Source organism: Piliocolobus tephrosceles, chromosome 11, assembly GCF_002776525.5.
Source record: "Piliocolobus tephrosceles isolate RC106 chromosome 11, ASM277652v3, whole genome shotgun sequence".
Taxonomy (NCBI): domain Eukaryota; kingdom Metazoa; phylum Chordata; class Mammalia; order Primates; family Cercopithecidae; genus Piliocolobus; species Piliocolobus tephrosceles.
In genome coordinates, this window is record NC_045444.1 from 96585612 (window position 1) to 96598562 (window position 12951).

At 34.4% G+C, this 12951-nt stretch overlaps 1 protein-coding gene across 1 annotated transcript in view; it reads right to left on the reverse strand.

Annotated features, from left to right (window-relative positions):
* Window positions 1–789: 789 nt before the first annotated feature.
* ACADL (acyl-CoA dehydrogenase long chain) overlaps window positions 790–12951 on the reverse strand; it is a 38772-nt gene continuing 26610 nt past the window's right edge. The window contains exons 9-11 of the mRNA XM_023217235.2: window positions 8036–8163; window positions 5626–5712; window positions 790–1846 (exon numbers count right to left, since the gene is read on the reverse strand). Of these exons, the coding sequence (XP_023073003.1) occupies window positions 1753–1846; window positions 5626–5712; window positions 8036–8163 (309 nt within the window). The 3' untranslated portion in view covers window positions 790–1752. The remainder of the gene's footprint in view (window positions 1847–5625; window positions 5713–8035; window positions 8164–12951) is intronic.

The window sequence follows — 12951 nt, forward strand, 5'->3', positions numbered from 1 at the left end:
CTAACACAGAAACAGAAAACCAAACACCACATGCTCTCATTCATAAGTGGGAGTTGAAAAATGAGAACACATGGACACAGGGAGGGGAACATCACACACCAGGGCCTGTGAAGATAGGTGGGTAGGGGAGGGATAGCATTAGGAGAAATACCTAATGTAGATGACAGGTTGATGGGTGCAGGAAACCACCATGGCGTGTGTATACCTATGTAACAAACCTGCATGTTCTGCACGTATATCCCAGAGCTTAAAGTATAATAAAAAGGCCAGGTATGGTAGCTCATACCTGTAATCACAGTACTTTGGGAGGCTGAGGCAGGCAGAACATGAGGCCAGGAGTTCGAGACCAGCCTGATCAACATGGTGAAACCCCGTCTCTAGTAAAAATACAAAAATTAGCCAGGTGTGGTGGTATGTGCCTGCAATCCCAGCTACTCAGGAGGCTGAGGCAGGAGAATCGCTTGAACCTGGGAGGCGGAGGTTGCTGTGAGCAGAGGGGTCACACCATTGCACTCCAGCCTGGATGATAAAGTGAGACTCCATCTTTAAAAAAAAAAGTATTAAAAAAAAAATTTAAAAAAAAGAATGGTATCAAAATATTTTTTCTTCCCTCTCCTTTCTCCAGCTGTAATAGTTGTATTAAAAAACAATGTTTAATATCAACAATACCAAACAAAATGTTTGTGTTCTAAGTTGAGTAAGAATACATCTATTTCCATTTTAAAGCTACTTTAAATTAATGGTTTATTTTTTGTAATTACTTTTAAGTCTCAAATGTCATTTCCTCACTTTTGAATTTTAAATGCTTAATTATTTACATTGCACTTATGCTTGAAATTATCTCCTTTACATATTTACTTCTTACCTTATTTTACTACTTATTTGTTTATTCACTTATTTTTTAGTGATCTTGCCAGTTTTGTTTGTCATCATTGTATTAACAGCCTGGTTTATAGAAGACATAAAGTAATCATTAAGTTACTAAACACATTAACTGTTGCAAAAACTCCATTGCTTTGGTACCTATAAAATGTACCAACATCTTTAAACTAAAGAATGATGGATTATTCTGTGTTATCAGGTGTCAGCAATTGACAGAACCAAGGCATTCCCTGGTCAGGGTTAGGCAAATACTTAGCTGAGTCCTGGGGGTTTCAAGGCAGTAAGGTATTATGGCTTCCGGCTTCAATCAAAGCAGTTCTCACTGCTTTTCACAGAGATGTTCTGCATAAGCTTTTGTTTGAAGAAAGAGTTCCATTGCTTAAAAACAGGGGGTTGGAGTACAGTGGTAAAAACCACTGTTCTAGGGAATTTGGAGCAAATGGTAGCCAAAATGAGTTTACATTCTAAGTATATTTACTTTTCCCTTTAAAAGTCAATGTGCTATCTTATTAATGTTTTCATATTATAACGACATAAAATTATTTCTGCCTCAGTTTGAAGATTTGAACAATTTATGATTTTTAGAATTTTAGAGATAAATGAAACACCTAGGCATCTAGATTCAGAAAATCTTTTACCTTTGGCTACATAAAAAACTGTAAGTTAAACCTTATATTGGAAAACTAGAATTTTGGCTTCAAAGATTTGTCCTTCCACTGTGTTAATCTTATATTTATATTTTATTTCCTTCTCTACAGAGAGAGCAGGTAAAAACATGTTTAGTGTTCTTCGCTTTCCAAGTTACATTTTATCTTGAGCAGATTTAAAACCAGATTAGCTGTAATAGGATTCCAGGATGTGGGCAGATGTCTACTTGTCAAAGACGATCTCTCTTGCAATCAGCTCCTTCATTATTTCATTTGTACCACCATAGATTGGCTGAACTCTGGCATCTACATAAGCTCTGGATAAATCAGAAGATGATTGAATGAATAAATAAAATATTTTAGAAACTGTAAATTTTGTCTTACCAGGTAACTCTTAAACTATTAATTTAATGAAGTACAAACAATAAAAGTCCTTCACAAATTACTAATTTTTTCAATATGGCATTCATCCTACATTGGAGTTATAGTAAAAAAACTATTAAGACATTAATAATATGTATAGCTTTGTATTAATTTGATTAAAGAGATTACAAATTCAAAATAAAATAGTAAGTATATATCAGCTGATTTAATTTTGTAAAATTCAGCACATATGATAACACTCTTAAAAAGTCTGTTTTAGATTAGGAAAAGGACAGAATGTCTTAGTTTCTTTTTATCTTTAACATTTCCTAAAAAAGTTGAAATCCACTGGTTTTATAGAAAACGAAAGAAAAAAGATTCATATTTTCTAGCATTCCCACAACTACTATCACTATTAGGAATATAAACTGATGCTTTAGCAAATATTATTTCCCAGAAAGTTAACAAGTAACCTGGTTTTTGGAAATGGTTAATAGTCACTTCAGTGATGTGTGGAGTTAAAATACAAAGTGGCTGAGTCCATTGCCATACCCACCCACCCCCTGAAAAAAAAAAATATATATCATCAGAAGTTCACTTTTGATAGTCATGATAACAACCATGCCACTGTGCAGTTGTTTTTGTCTTTTCTCATCTCATTTTATCCTCTCAGCTCTGGGATTGGGGAGGGATAAATGTTAGTACTGTTTTCCTGGTAAAGGAACTAAGGTAGAGAGAAGTTAATACATTTCCTAATTAATGGTTGCTGTTTAATGGTCACTAACAACACATCATTGGCAGACTGGAATGAGGATGTAGGTATTCTGCCTCTTTTTCAAATTTTTTTTTTTGTATATCGCAACACTTTCATTGGCCAAAGAACTTAGAGCTAGTTATTGAACTTTGGACTTTCCTGGTAGACCCACTCAAAGGCTTTTTTTCTTTTTTCTTTTTTTTCTCAAGTATAATCTTGGTGTTTTGTTTTGTTTAAATTTAATTTTTAAGACAAATTAAATGTGCCAGCTCTCTAGGAACATACCAGTTTTGGACTTATTCTTCTCCATATTCTTCAGGGTTCCTTACAAAGAAATGGGCACTCAGTAAATATTTACTGATATGATTTACTGTATTACAAAGGAAATTTAGAATCTCAGAACTTTTGGCTGAAAACTTTAAAAGCTTGAGATATTTATATTTTCAAACTTTTTTTCTGAACAGATTTTGCTGTTCTCTACAAAATCTAGCACCTGCATTTTGAGCACTTACCTACTGTAAACCTACTTCAGCAATCGCACTGTGTTTAGATATATATATATATTTTTAAATAGACTAGGCTTCTTTTTACATTAAAGAAGTTCCAATGGAGTAGATAAAGCAGAGATTAGTAGACCTTTGATATGTTACTAATTAAATTTAGTCATCAACTAAAATTAACAGTGACAGGCAGCAGAGAAATGTTTAACCACACTGCAATGAAGTTCTACATCTAAGGCTACTCTTCCTAGCATGGCAGAGAAATCTTCAAATGGCAAGGCTTAAATCTCACTCCTCACAGGCTGGAGTCTAATGAGTAAGACTTAAATAAACACACATGCTGAAGACCAGTTATTTAAAAAGACAAAAACAAAAAAACAAAATAAAAAAGCAGAGAAAGCACCTTTTATCTATGAAACCAACACTCAGCAACATATATATATAAACTAACGTAGTTTAGTCTGGGGGATATAAGAAACACAATTAGAATAACTTTTTTTAATCAAGTCAAAGTCTCTACATTACATCCACATATTGCCTAATGTGTCTACGTGGCTTTTTTTGTTTTGTTTGTTTGTTTTTTTGAGACAGAGTCTCACTCTGTCGCCCAGGCCGGAGTGCAGTGGTACAATCTCGACTCACTGCAACCTCCGCCTCCCAGGTTCAAGCAACTCTTGTGCCTCCGGAGTAGCTGGGACTATAGGCGCCCGCACCACACCTAGCTATTTTTTTTGTATTTTTAGTAGAAATGGTATTTCGCCATGTTGCCCAGGCTGGTATTGAACTCCTGACCTCAGGTGATCCACCCGCCTTGGCCTCCCAAAGTGCTAGGATAGGAGGAGTGAGCCACCGTGCCTGGCCTAAGTGGCTTTTTTGATATTAGGCGATACATGGGAAGAGAAATATAAGTCTAGTTTAGAAATTCATACAATCTTTGAACAAACTGGCCAAGAAAGGTTATTATTGTTTCTTAAAGGGAATATAAGTCTCAAACTAAAACCAGAGATTTCAAATAAGCCATCAAGCTACAATGCTTGCTTGGTATCAACTTGAAGGAGTTGATTCGGAGAAAACAGACCAAGGCTTATGCCACACGCTAATCCTAAGCCATTTAGATGATTGCCTTCTCCCCACCTAATAGGCCTTTCTTAAATGTGAACTAAACCACACAAATATTGAGCCACTACATAGCTTCTGCTCTTAATGTAATTTTAGTAAAATATTTTTTCTCACTAAGGACTATAAGCATATTAAATGTTTCCAATTATACTTGCCAAAAAGATAAATTTGAAATCATTAGGCTGCCAGTTTGAATGTGGGTTTCATAATTTTTTCCTTTAGATACTTTATATTAAGATAAAAATCTTAAAACGTTTTTAGAAGTCTATAGCATTCTTACTCTCAGATTCAGAACAAATTGTACTTTTCTGTATAAACCAAAAATTTCCTTGGGAAAATTTTTCTAAACCAAAATCATTGCTAAATAATAAGAAAAATATATTTTCTAAGGTGATAAGGAGAAAAGCTATGGGGAGACTTCTGAGGTGAAATACTATGTTAAGAGAAAAGGAAATTCTGGAGATTGAGGAAAAAATATGGATGAGGACACTGCCTATTTATAAATTAGTACTGCTTCAAACTGATAAGAATATTCATATATGATAAAAAGATATATTTGATTATTTTCAATTTGAAGGAAATAAAAAATCTATTTAGAAAAAATAAAGATTTTAAATTTATTTTTTAGAACAAAACAAATAATCAGATATTTAAGATATGTGACAACTTAGATCCCTTTCATATGCCAGTTAAATTTTCTGTATTGCTTTTTTTTTTTTTTTTTTCAGTTTTAAAAAAAAAGTAGTATTTGGCCAGACGCAGTGGCTCACGCCTGTAATCCCAGCACTTTGGGAGGCCAAGGCAGGTGGATCACTTGAGGCCAGGGATTTGAGACCAGCCTGGCCAACATGGCAAAACCACACCTCTACCAAAAATACAAAAAAATTGGCCAGGTGTCATGGCACGCACCTGTTAATTCCAGCTACTCTGGAGACTGAGGCACAAGAATCATTTGAACCTGGAAGGCAGATGTTGCAGTGAGTCCAGATCATGCCACTGTACTCCAACCTGGGTGACAGAGTGAGACTGTCTCAAAATAAAATAAAATTAAAAATTAAAAATTAAAAACATTTTTGAAAATACTATTTGTCCTTCTACATAATGATTCAAATAAAGCCAAGGATCAAGCTTTTGTATATTGGTCTCTTTACTTTAGGAAAGATAAAATCCTAGTAGGGAGTTGATAAAAAATTTTTTAAAAAAAGCTGTTTCCATTTGCTTAAAAACATTTTGTCTGTATTCAGCTGAAAAATTCAAAAGATTGCACACCTCCTTTCCCTCTACATTTGATGTACAAAGTAAAGAAATTTTCCTTTTTCTTCACATCATAAAGAGGAGTATATCAGAAAACTATACTTACTTTGCAATTGGGTACTCCCACATGTATCCCCAACCTCCGTGGAGCTGTACACAGTCATAAGCTACACGATTTTGTAACTCAGATGCCCTAAATGACCAAAATAAAAGGCAGAAAAGAAATGTTTGAAATGCATTTTCATGAGGTGCTTCAAAACCAGAAAATTAATTATTTACAATTGTTGAAATGTGCACATTTATTAAGCGATTAGAACAGTATATTAGCCAAGCAAAGAAGATGATAAAAATTACATATGAAATAAATTTCAAGAGAATGTTCATATAAGAATACCTTTTTCATCAATTATATTTCTTGCTAGGTTTTTGCTAGCCTAGAAACAAAAGGTAGAAAGCTCAGATGATTAGGTTTTGGCTATTTCAGGCTAGAAAAAGTTACAGTAAAAACTTGAATATATTCTAATTTATTTGGATTCTCTATATGATCTAAATTACTCAGCCACCTAGTTCTTTTTGATCTTGTAACATGCATTTTTTCTCCAATGATGTCACTTTCTACTTGAAGATCATGATTCTGAATTTCAGTATAAAAAAGCAATTTTTTAGGGTTCTGACTTTTCAGAAATAAATTGAAGATAACAGTGAAAACCTGAGAGGGCACACTAACAAAGTATATGCTATCATATAGGAAACATTAGAAAATTACATAGAGATTATTATTCCTGAAGTGTGTATATTAGTATTATATATAATGTTTGTATATATAAATATGCAGTGCTTGAGAAAAATTCTTTTCTGATAATATCACAATTCTATCATTAAAATTCATGATAGAGATTTTATTCACCTTAACACAAAAATATGTTAGTTCAAAACTTTTTTCTACTTATTTGTCTTTTCTTTCTTTTGTTTGTTTGTGTGTTTGTTTTAGTGATGGAGTCTCACTCACTCTATGGCCCAGGTTGGGGTACAGCGGCACAATCATAGCTCATTACAGTCTTGAACTCCTGGGCTCAAAGGATCCTCTCACCTCAGCTTCTCCAGTAGGAGTTACTACAGTGGCAAGGTACAGCACCCCACTACTTATTTTTCAATAGTGGGAAGCATAAAGCAAAAATAAAGATACATACTTTTTAAAATTTACAATAATTTTAAACTCAAACCATACAACAGGTGAGGATATTTCTAAGCAATATATTAACAATATAATTATTAATAGACAAGACTTTGGGGACAATAATAGTTGGAATTTGATAGTTTTTTTATGTCTGGCAAGTATTTTTGTGAAATATATACTGGGCTATAACTAGCTGCCTCGTGTGCTTCAATGTGAAATACCAGCATGTGTATAAACCTGAGGTTTTCAAATAACAAGGTCAATGGCTATCTGAACTTCTTTTTCCAAAAATATGTAAATTTTTTTTTACACTTTTTGCCACTAGTCAAAGAACTTGTTGTAAATGTAAATATAAAAAGTCTCCTCAAAAGTGCAAGTTTCTGAAAAGTAATTCCACGTTACTTTTCAATCTGGCAATTTTATTATTATGGGATCATTACATAAAGCACAAAATATTTCCCCTGTTCTACTTGTGACTGAACTGAACACAAGTTAATGAATAATGACAGGAATTTAATCTAGGTTACTCTTGGGCTAATGATATGTGAGAATGTTTGTTTTTAAAAAGAAGAAGCCGAATCTACTTCCAGAATCTGATTTAGACCATATATTCCAAAATCTTAAAATATACAAAAGTCTGACATACAGGGATGTTTTTTCAATCAACTCATCTTTAACACCATTGCTAATAATCTTTAATTCAAATCGAAGTCTTTCTAAACTTAGCAGGATTTTTATTTTCCTTTCACTTAATAGAGCCTGTGAAACTTTGATTGGACAGCCAGTTCTTCGTGAATTTTTTCTTACATTTGGAAAGCACCTTAAATAGAAAAATCGTGTCCAACTTAGCCATTTCACAGATGACAAAAACATTTTCCTGGATGGAATTAAGTTTAATTATAGTTATTTAATAAAAGAATTGGGACTCTATCTCAAGACTCCTAAGTTTTACTGTTCCCTTTCAGCCTCACTATACTGTTGCTCTTCAGATAATTTGAAATTAAACTATTACTTGAATGAATGAATTCGTCATCCTATCAATATCACTCTTCATTATCCCACTCTTAATATTTTATTTTCAATAGCAAGTTAATAATTAAATACTAACTTTGCTTGCCTATTAGGATAAAAAAATTAAATACCAACCTGAATAATTTTTAGCACATTATACGTATGCTTAATGGAACTTTTTAGCGTTTTTTTTTTTAAGTTGAGTCTTACTTTTATTTTTCATTTCACAGATTTCCTCCTTTAAGATCCTCAAGGTTGAGCTTAAAATTGGCAGAATTCCATAACAGTCTGAGCACACACCACACTCTAATTACTGTAGCATGCATACCAGTATTTCGCCATGCAAGCAGTGGCAGAGTCCAAACGTTTCGCTTCATGCAGCTGGAGACAGTTGTCCACAAATGCTCTGGTTACACATATATGTGTTTTTAATTCTGCTAATTTATGTTGCACTGTCTTGAATTTAAAGGAAATGAAAGAAAAAAGTGAGCCTGGTAGAAATATAATTTTTTTTTTTTTTTTTTGAGACGGAGTCTTGCTCTGTTGCCCAGGCTGGAGTGCAGTGGCGCAATCTCGGCTCACTGCAAGCTCTGCCTTCTGGGTTGACGTCATTCTCCTGCCTCAGCCTCCCATTTAGCTGGGACTACAGGCGCCTGCCACCACGCCCAGCTAAATTTTTTTTTTATTTTTAGTAGAGACGGAATTTCACCATGTTAGCCAGGATGGTCTCGATCTCCTGACCTTGTGATCCACCCGCCTCGGCCTCCCAAAGTGAGAAATATAAACTTTAACCCACTTAACATATCAGAAATTATACAATAAAAGATCTTTAGGGCAAACAAAAGTGAAATTGTTTTTTTCCTCCATAAAGAGGGCATTTCTTAGCAAATCAGCTTAAATTTAAAACTCACTATATTTCAGTACTAAGGAAATTTGTACTAAAAGATGTGAAAATAGTTTAAAACATAAATGTCTTGTTTCAGATTCTAAAATTTAGATGAGGCAAACTTCTTGAAAAACAGCATACTTTAATGTGTGAGCACCATCTTGTGGTACAGTTATTTAGGTACAGCTGTCGAAAACACCTATTGTATTTTCCTCCAGAGACTAAATCCTTGAAGATTTTTCTTTATTAATGAAATTAAGTATGCAGATTTTCCTGCTCTGCTTCTAACATCTGGAGGGATAAGGGGGTTCTATATATGTTCATAAACACATCAAAATATTCATAAGGTATTATTTAATATTGCACGGTATTTAATCTAGATCTGTAGAAAGCAATATAATAAAATCAGAGTACTAAAGAAATCAAAGTCCAGTACCCTCATCCTCTTTCATCCCTTCACATGATCCCTCTTGATATGGTTTGGCTGTGTCCCCACCCAAATCTCATCTTGAATTTTAGCTCCCATAATCCCCACATGTTGTGGGAGGGACCTGGTGGGAGATAATTGAATCACGGGGGCAGGTTTGTCCCATGCTGTTTTTGTGATAGTAAGTCTCATGAGATCTGATGGTTTTATAAAGAGCGGTTCCCCTGCACACACTCTTTTGCCTGCCATCATGTAAGATGTGCTGTTGTTCCTCCTTCACCTTCCACCATGATTATGAGGCCTCCCCAACTATGTGGAACTGTGAGTCTTTTAAACACTCTCCTTTTTTTAAAAAAATAAATTACCCAGTCTCAGGTATTTCTTCATAGCAGTATGAAAATGGATAAACACACCTCCCATACCTCCTAATAGCTTGTTTAGCAGTCTCTAGCTTGGACTGAATGGTCTGGGATTATCAATGTTAATACAGCTATGTACCTACCTCCTCCTGCTGGCCATGGACAACCCATTAGCATTTTTGGGAAGCATTCTATTTATACCATTGTCAATTGTTCCTGAGTGTCCTTGCTTCAGTCAAGCTTTATTTCATTCCTGACCCTAGGCTCTCACACTCTGAACTTGGAGTTTATATCTGTTCTCTCTGGCACTGACTCTTGAGCCTCCCTCAGGAAATTGGCTTGAACTTGAAATACTGGGTTCCCACTTTGCGTAGCCTCCAAAAGTATACCCCATTCTAGTTGATTTCTTAGGTCCCAGGCCCAGATATGGTCAGCTGGCCCTATCTTCTTTGTGAAAATACAGATAGAAACAGAGTTCTGATCATTCTGCCGTGAAATGAGTAAGAACTTCACTGTGGCTTATAGAAAGCATACACATCGAAAGTTACCGGCAAAGGCGGTGCAGTGAAACTCAAACTAGAAGTTAAACACACACTGTCAAGTCCAAAGCCACAGCTGTGTTCTCAAAGGAGGGTGGTGGGCCAGATTCTCAGAAGATGCAGGGTCTGCTTTTAATACTGGCTACAGCAGTTCTAAAATTATAAAACTGATTTTTTCAGTGTCATTGTTGGTTGGGACAGTTTGTAGAATGGGAGTGTAAAAAGACCCAGGACCAACCAAGACCAGGGTGTATCAGGTGGAGTAGAAGCTGTGAGGGATAGATTCCTTACAGGTATATCAACATAACTACTGTGCTGATGAAAACTCCAACTGACTGTCTTTCCCTTGGTTTTATTTTACCCTGTTCTACAAACAGAGAATGTAACTGGCATTGAATGACTCCAAAACTAAGCAGTGGGAAGGCTGGCACCCCACTCCTTGCATCTCTTTATTCTGGCCTCTAATTCTGAACATGCTGGGCCACATCAAAACTTTCTTCCCCTCTTGTTGTTTCCCTTACTTTTTCTATCTCCACTTCTATTCATTATATATTTAATTAGGTCAAATATCTACCCTTTAATCAGCACAAAGTTTCCCACTGCCAACCCACACATTCAAGTTTACTCATAGACAATCTAAAGATAGAACAAAAAAAAAAAAAAGAAAAAGAAAAAGAAAGAAAAAAATAGGGAAATAACCTATATATCAAAAACAGATGAGTATTCCATGAAAATCCCTGAAGATGTTTCTAAGTCTACTCCTAGTTTAGTTCAATGACACTATGACACTTTATTTGGAAAATAAGGGTGGATCCAACAAGTCTCAAGATTTTTTTTTGCCTACGTGATGCCACATTTGGGAATTTATGCACTGTCTTTACAATATGAAAGAGTAAAGATATCTAAGTCTGATTCTCTCATACAATAGTTGTTCCTTTGTAAATGTAAATGCTGGAAATTTCTAGAAGCTGAAGTAAAACTTCAAACCAGAATGGAATGATTAAGAATTCTTGCATCAGTGCATTCAGTGAAGTTCAGAGGTCTGAGAATAATGTCTCCAAGAGTATATAATTTACTCTCTGGGGATAAAAAGATTAAATACGTATTCTTGCCATTGGGTTGAGCATTACTAAACAGATTTGGTCTTTCTTTTTCACTGCAGATACTGCATTATGCTTTCTGAAATCATCCTCTAATCAAAGGCACTAAAAATTGGACCACACATTATTGGCTAAGTACTCTTTGTGAATGATTGACAAGCTCATAGCAGTATTCTTAAGTCATTTATATTTGTTAATAAATAATACTGCAGTTAGCATTAAAAAATTATTATGAAGTCACTGAGTGGGCTGGATAGTCTTTTTCAGAGTTCTGAATGACAGAATTCTTAGAATCATAGAATTACGGAACTGGAAAACACCTTGGAGAGGTTATCTAGCCCAGTACTCCCTTAAACAACAGCAGCAGTTGCTCTAATATATTGTGGTTAAAATATAAAATAAAACACACTAGGTTTGCTATTTGATAGTTAATTAATCTCATGCTCAAGGTCTTAAGAACTGGATATTCCCGTTTTAGAGACATGTGAAGAAGAAGTATTAATATTTTTTTCCTCTCTATTCCTTTGCCTAATTCTTTATGCCCTTAGAATTAAGAACACATACCACATAGGAAATGACTAACCAAGAGCTCTCATTAGATTAGAAAAAACATTCCATTTTCACTTCATTGTCCACTGAGTGAAGGAAATAGGAAAAGAAAAAAGGCTCATCTGCTTTGCACTTCTGGGCAGTCATAACAGTATATAAGTGAAGAGTGTAGGTTCTGGAATTAGAATATATGTGTAATTTGGGCAAGTTACTTAACCTCTCTATACCTCAATTTCCTTAAATGTAAAATAAAAATAATTAAAATACTTATGATATAGATTTGTGAAGAAAAAGAATGAGACAATTCACTTAGCAGTGTCTGGCAGATAGGGAGCAGTCAAGCAATAATATCCATTATTACTATTTAACATCTGGATTTTACTGTTTTATTGTCTATTCCATGAAAAATCATAAGATTGACATAAACTATGGAAAGTATAGATTTTAAAAAGCCCAATAATTATTGCTACATCCATATAGTAGGTTTCTATTCTAAAAAGAAAATAAATTTTGTGACATGCATTTCAACTGGTCAGAAAGCCCCAAAATGTTCAAAATTCAAAGATAACAAAGAGAATGGAAACTGAATAGTTATATAGTTATAAAATGACATGTGGCCAAGTATATTGTAACATTTAAAGCTCTTCTATTTCAACTGAATAACTAGAACCATAGTGTACCCAGCTCTCGAAAACAAGGTATAGCTATGTACAGTATTGGTTATTCATCGTCTCTGAATATATTCCTAGCTTGAAATATGAAAATATTATTCAAATATATTTATTTAGATAAAATAGGAAGATCAGAAGACATATCTCAGAAATCTCAGAACATATACACTTACTTGGGAAACACTACTACTAGCTATCAATAATGTGACCTGTGGAAGTAGAATGCTACTGCCACCTACTGAAAGTTTAGGGAACTAACTTTGAAAGAAGGCAATAAAATGACACTTCTTTAAAAAGGAATGATTAAAATTATTTATTTTTTGCTATTAAAATACAATAAATGTATATTTTAAAAGAATCTTTTTCCCCTATAACAAACAATATGGACAACTTTTCTATTTTCTTCATGGTTAAATGTCAAATTACATACTTTCTGAGTCATTCACGCAATCTGGGTAATATTATAGTCATCCTTGTCATGTAGTATGAAGTCAAAATAAGGCTAAAGGTATATTTTTGTTTTTTTATTTGTTTTTGTGGGTAGCAGGGAGACAGAATCTTGCTATGTCACTCAGGCTAGAGTACAATGGTGCAATCTCAGCTCACTGCAACCTTTTGACTCCAGGGCTCAAGTGATCCTCCCACCTTAGCCTCCTGAGTAGCTGGGACTACAGGCACACACCACCACACCTGGTTAATTTTTGTATCTTTTG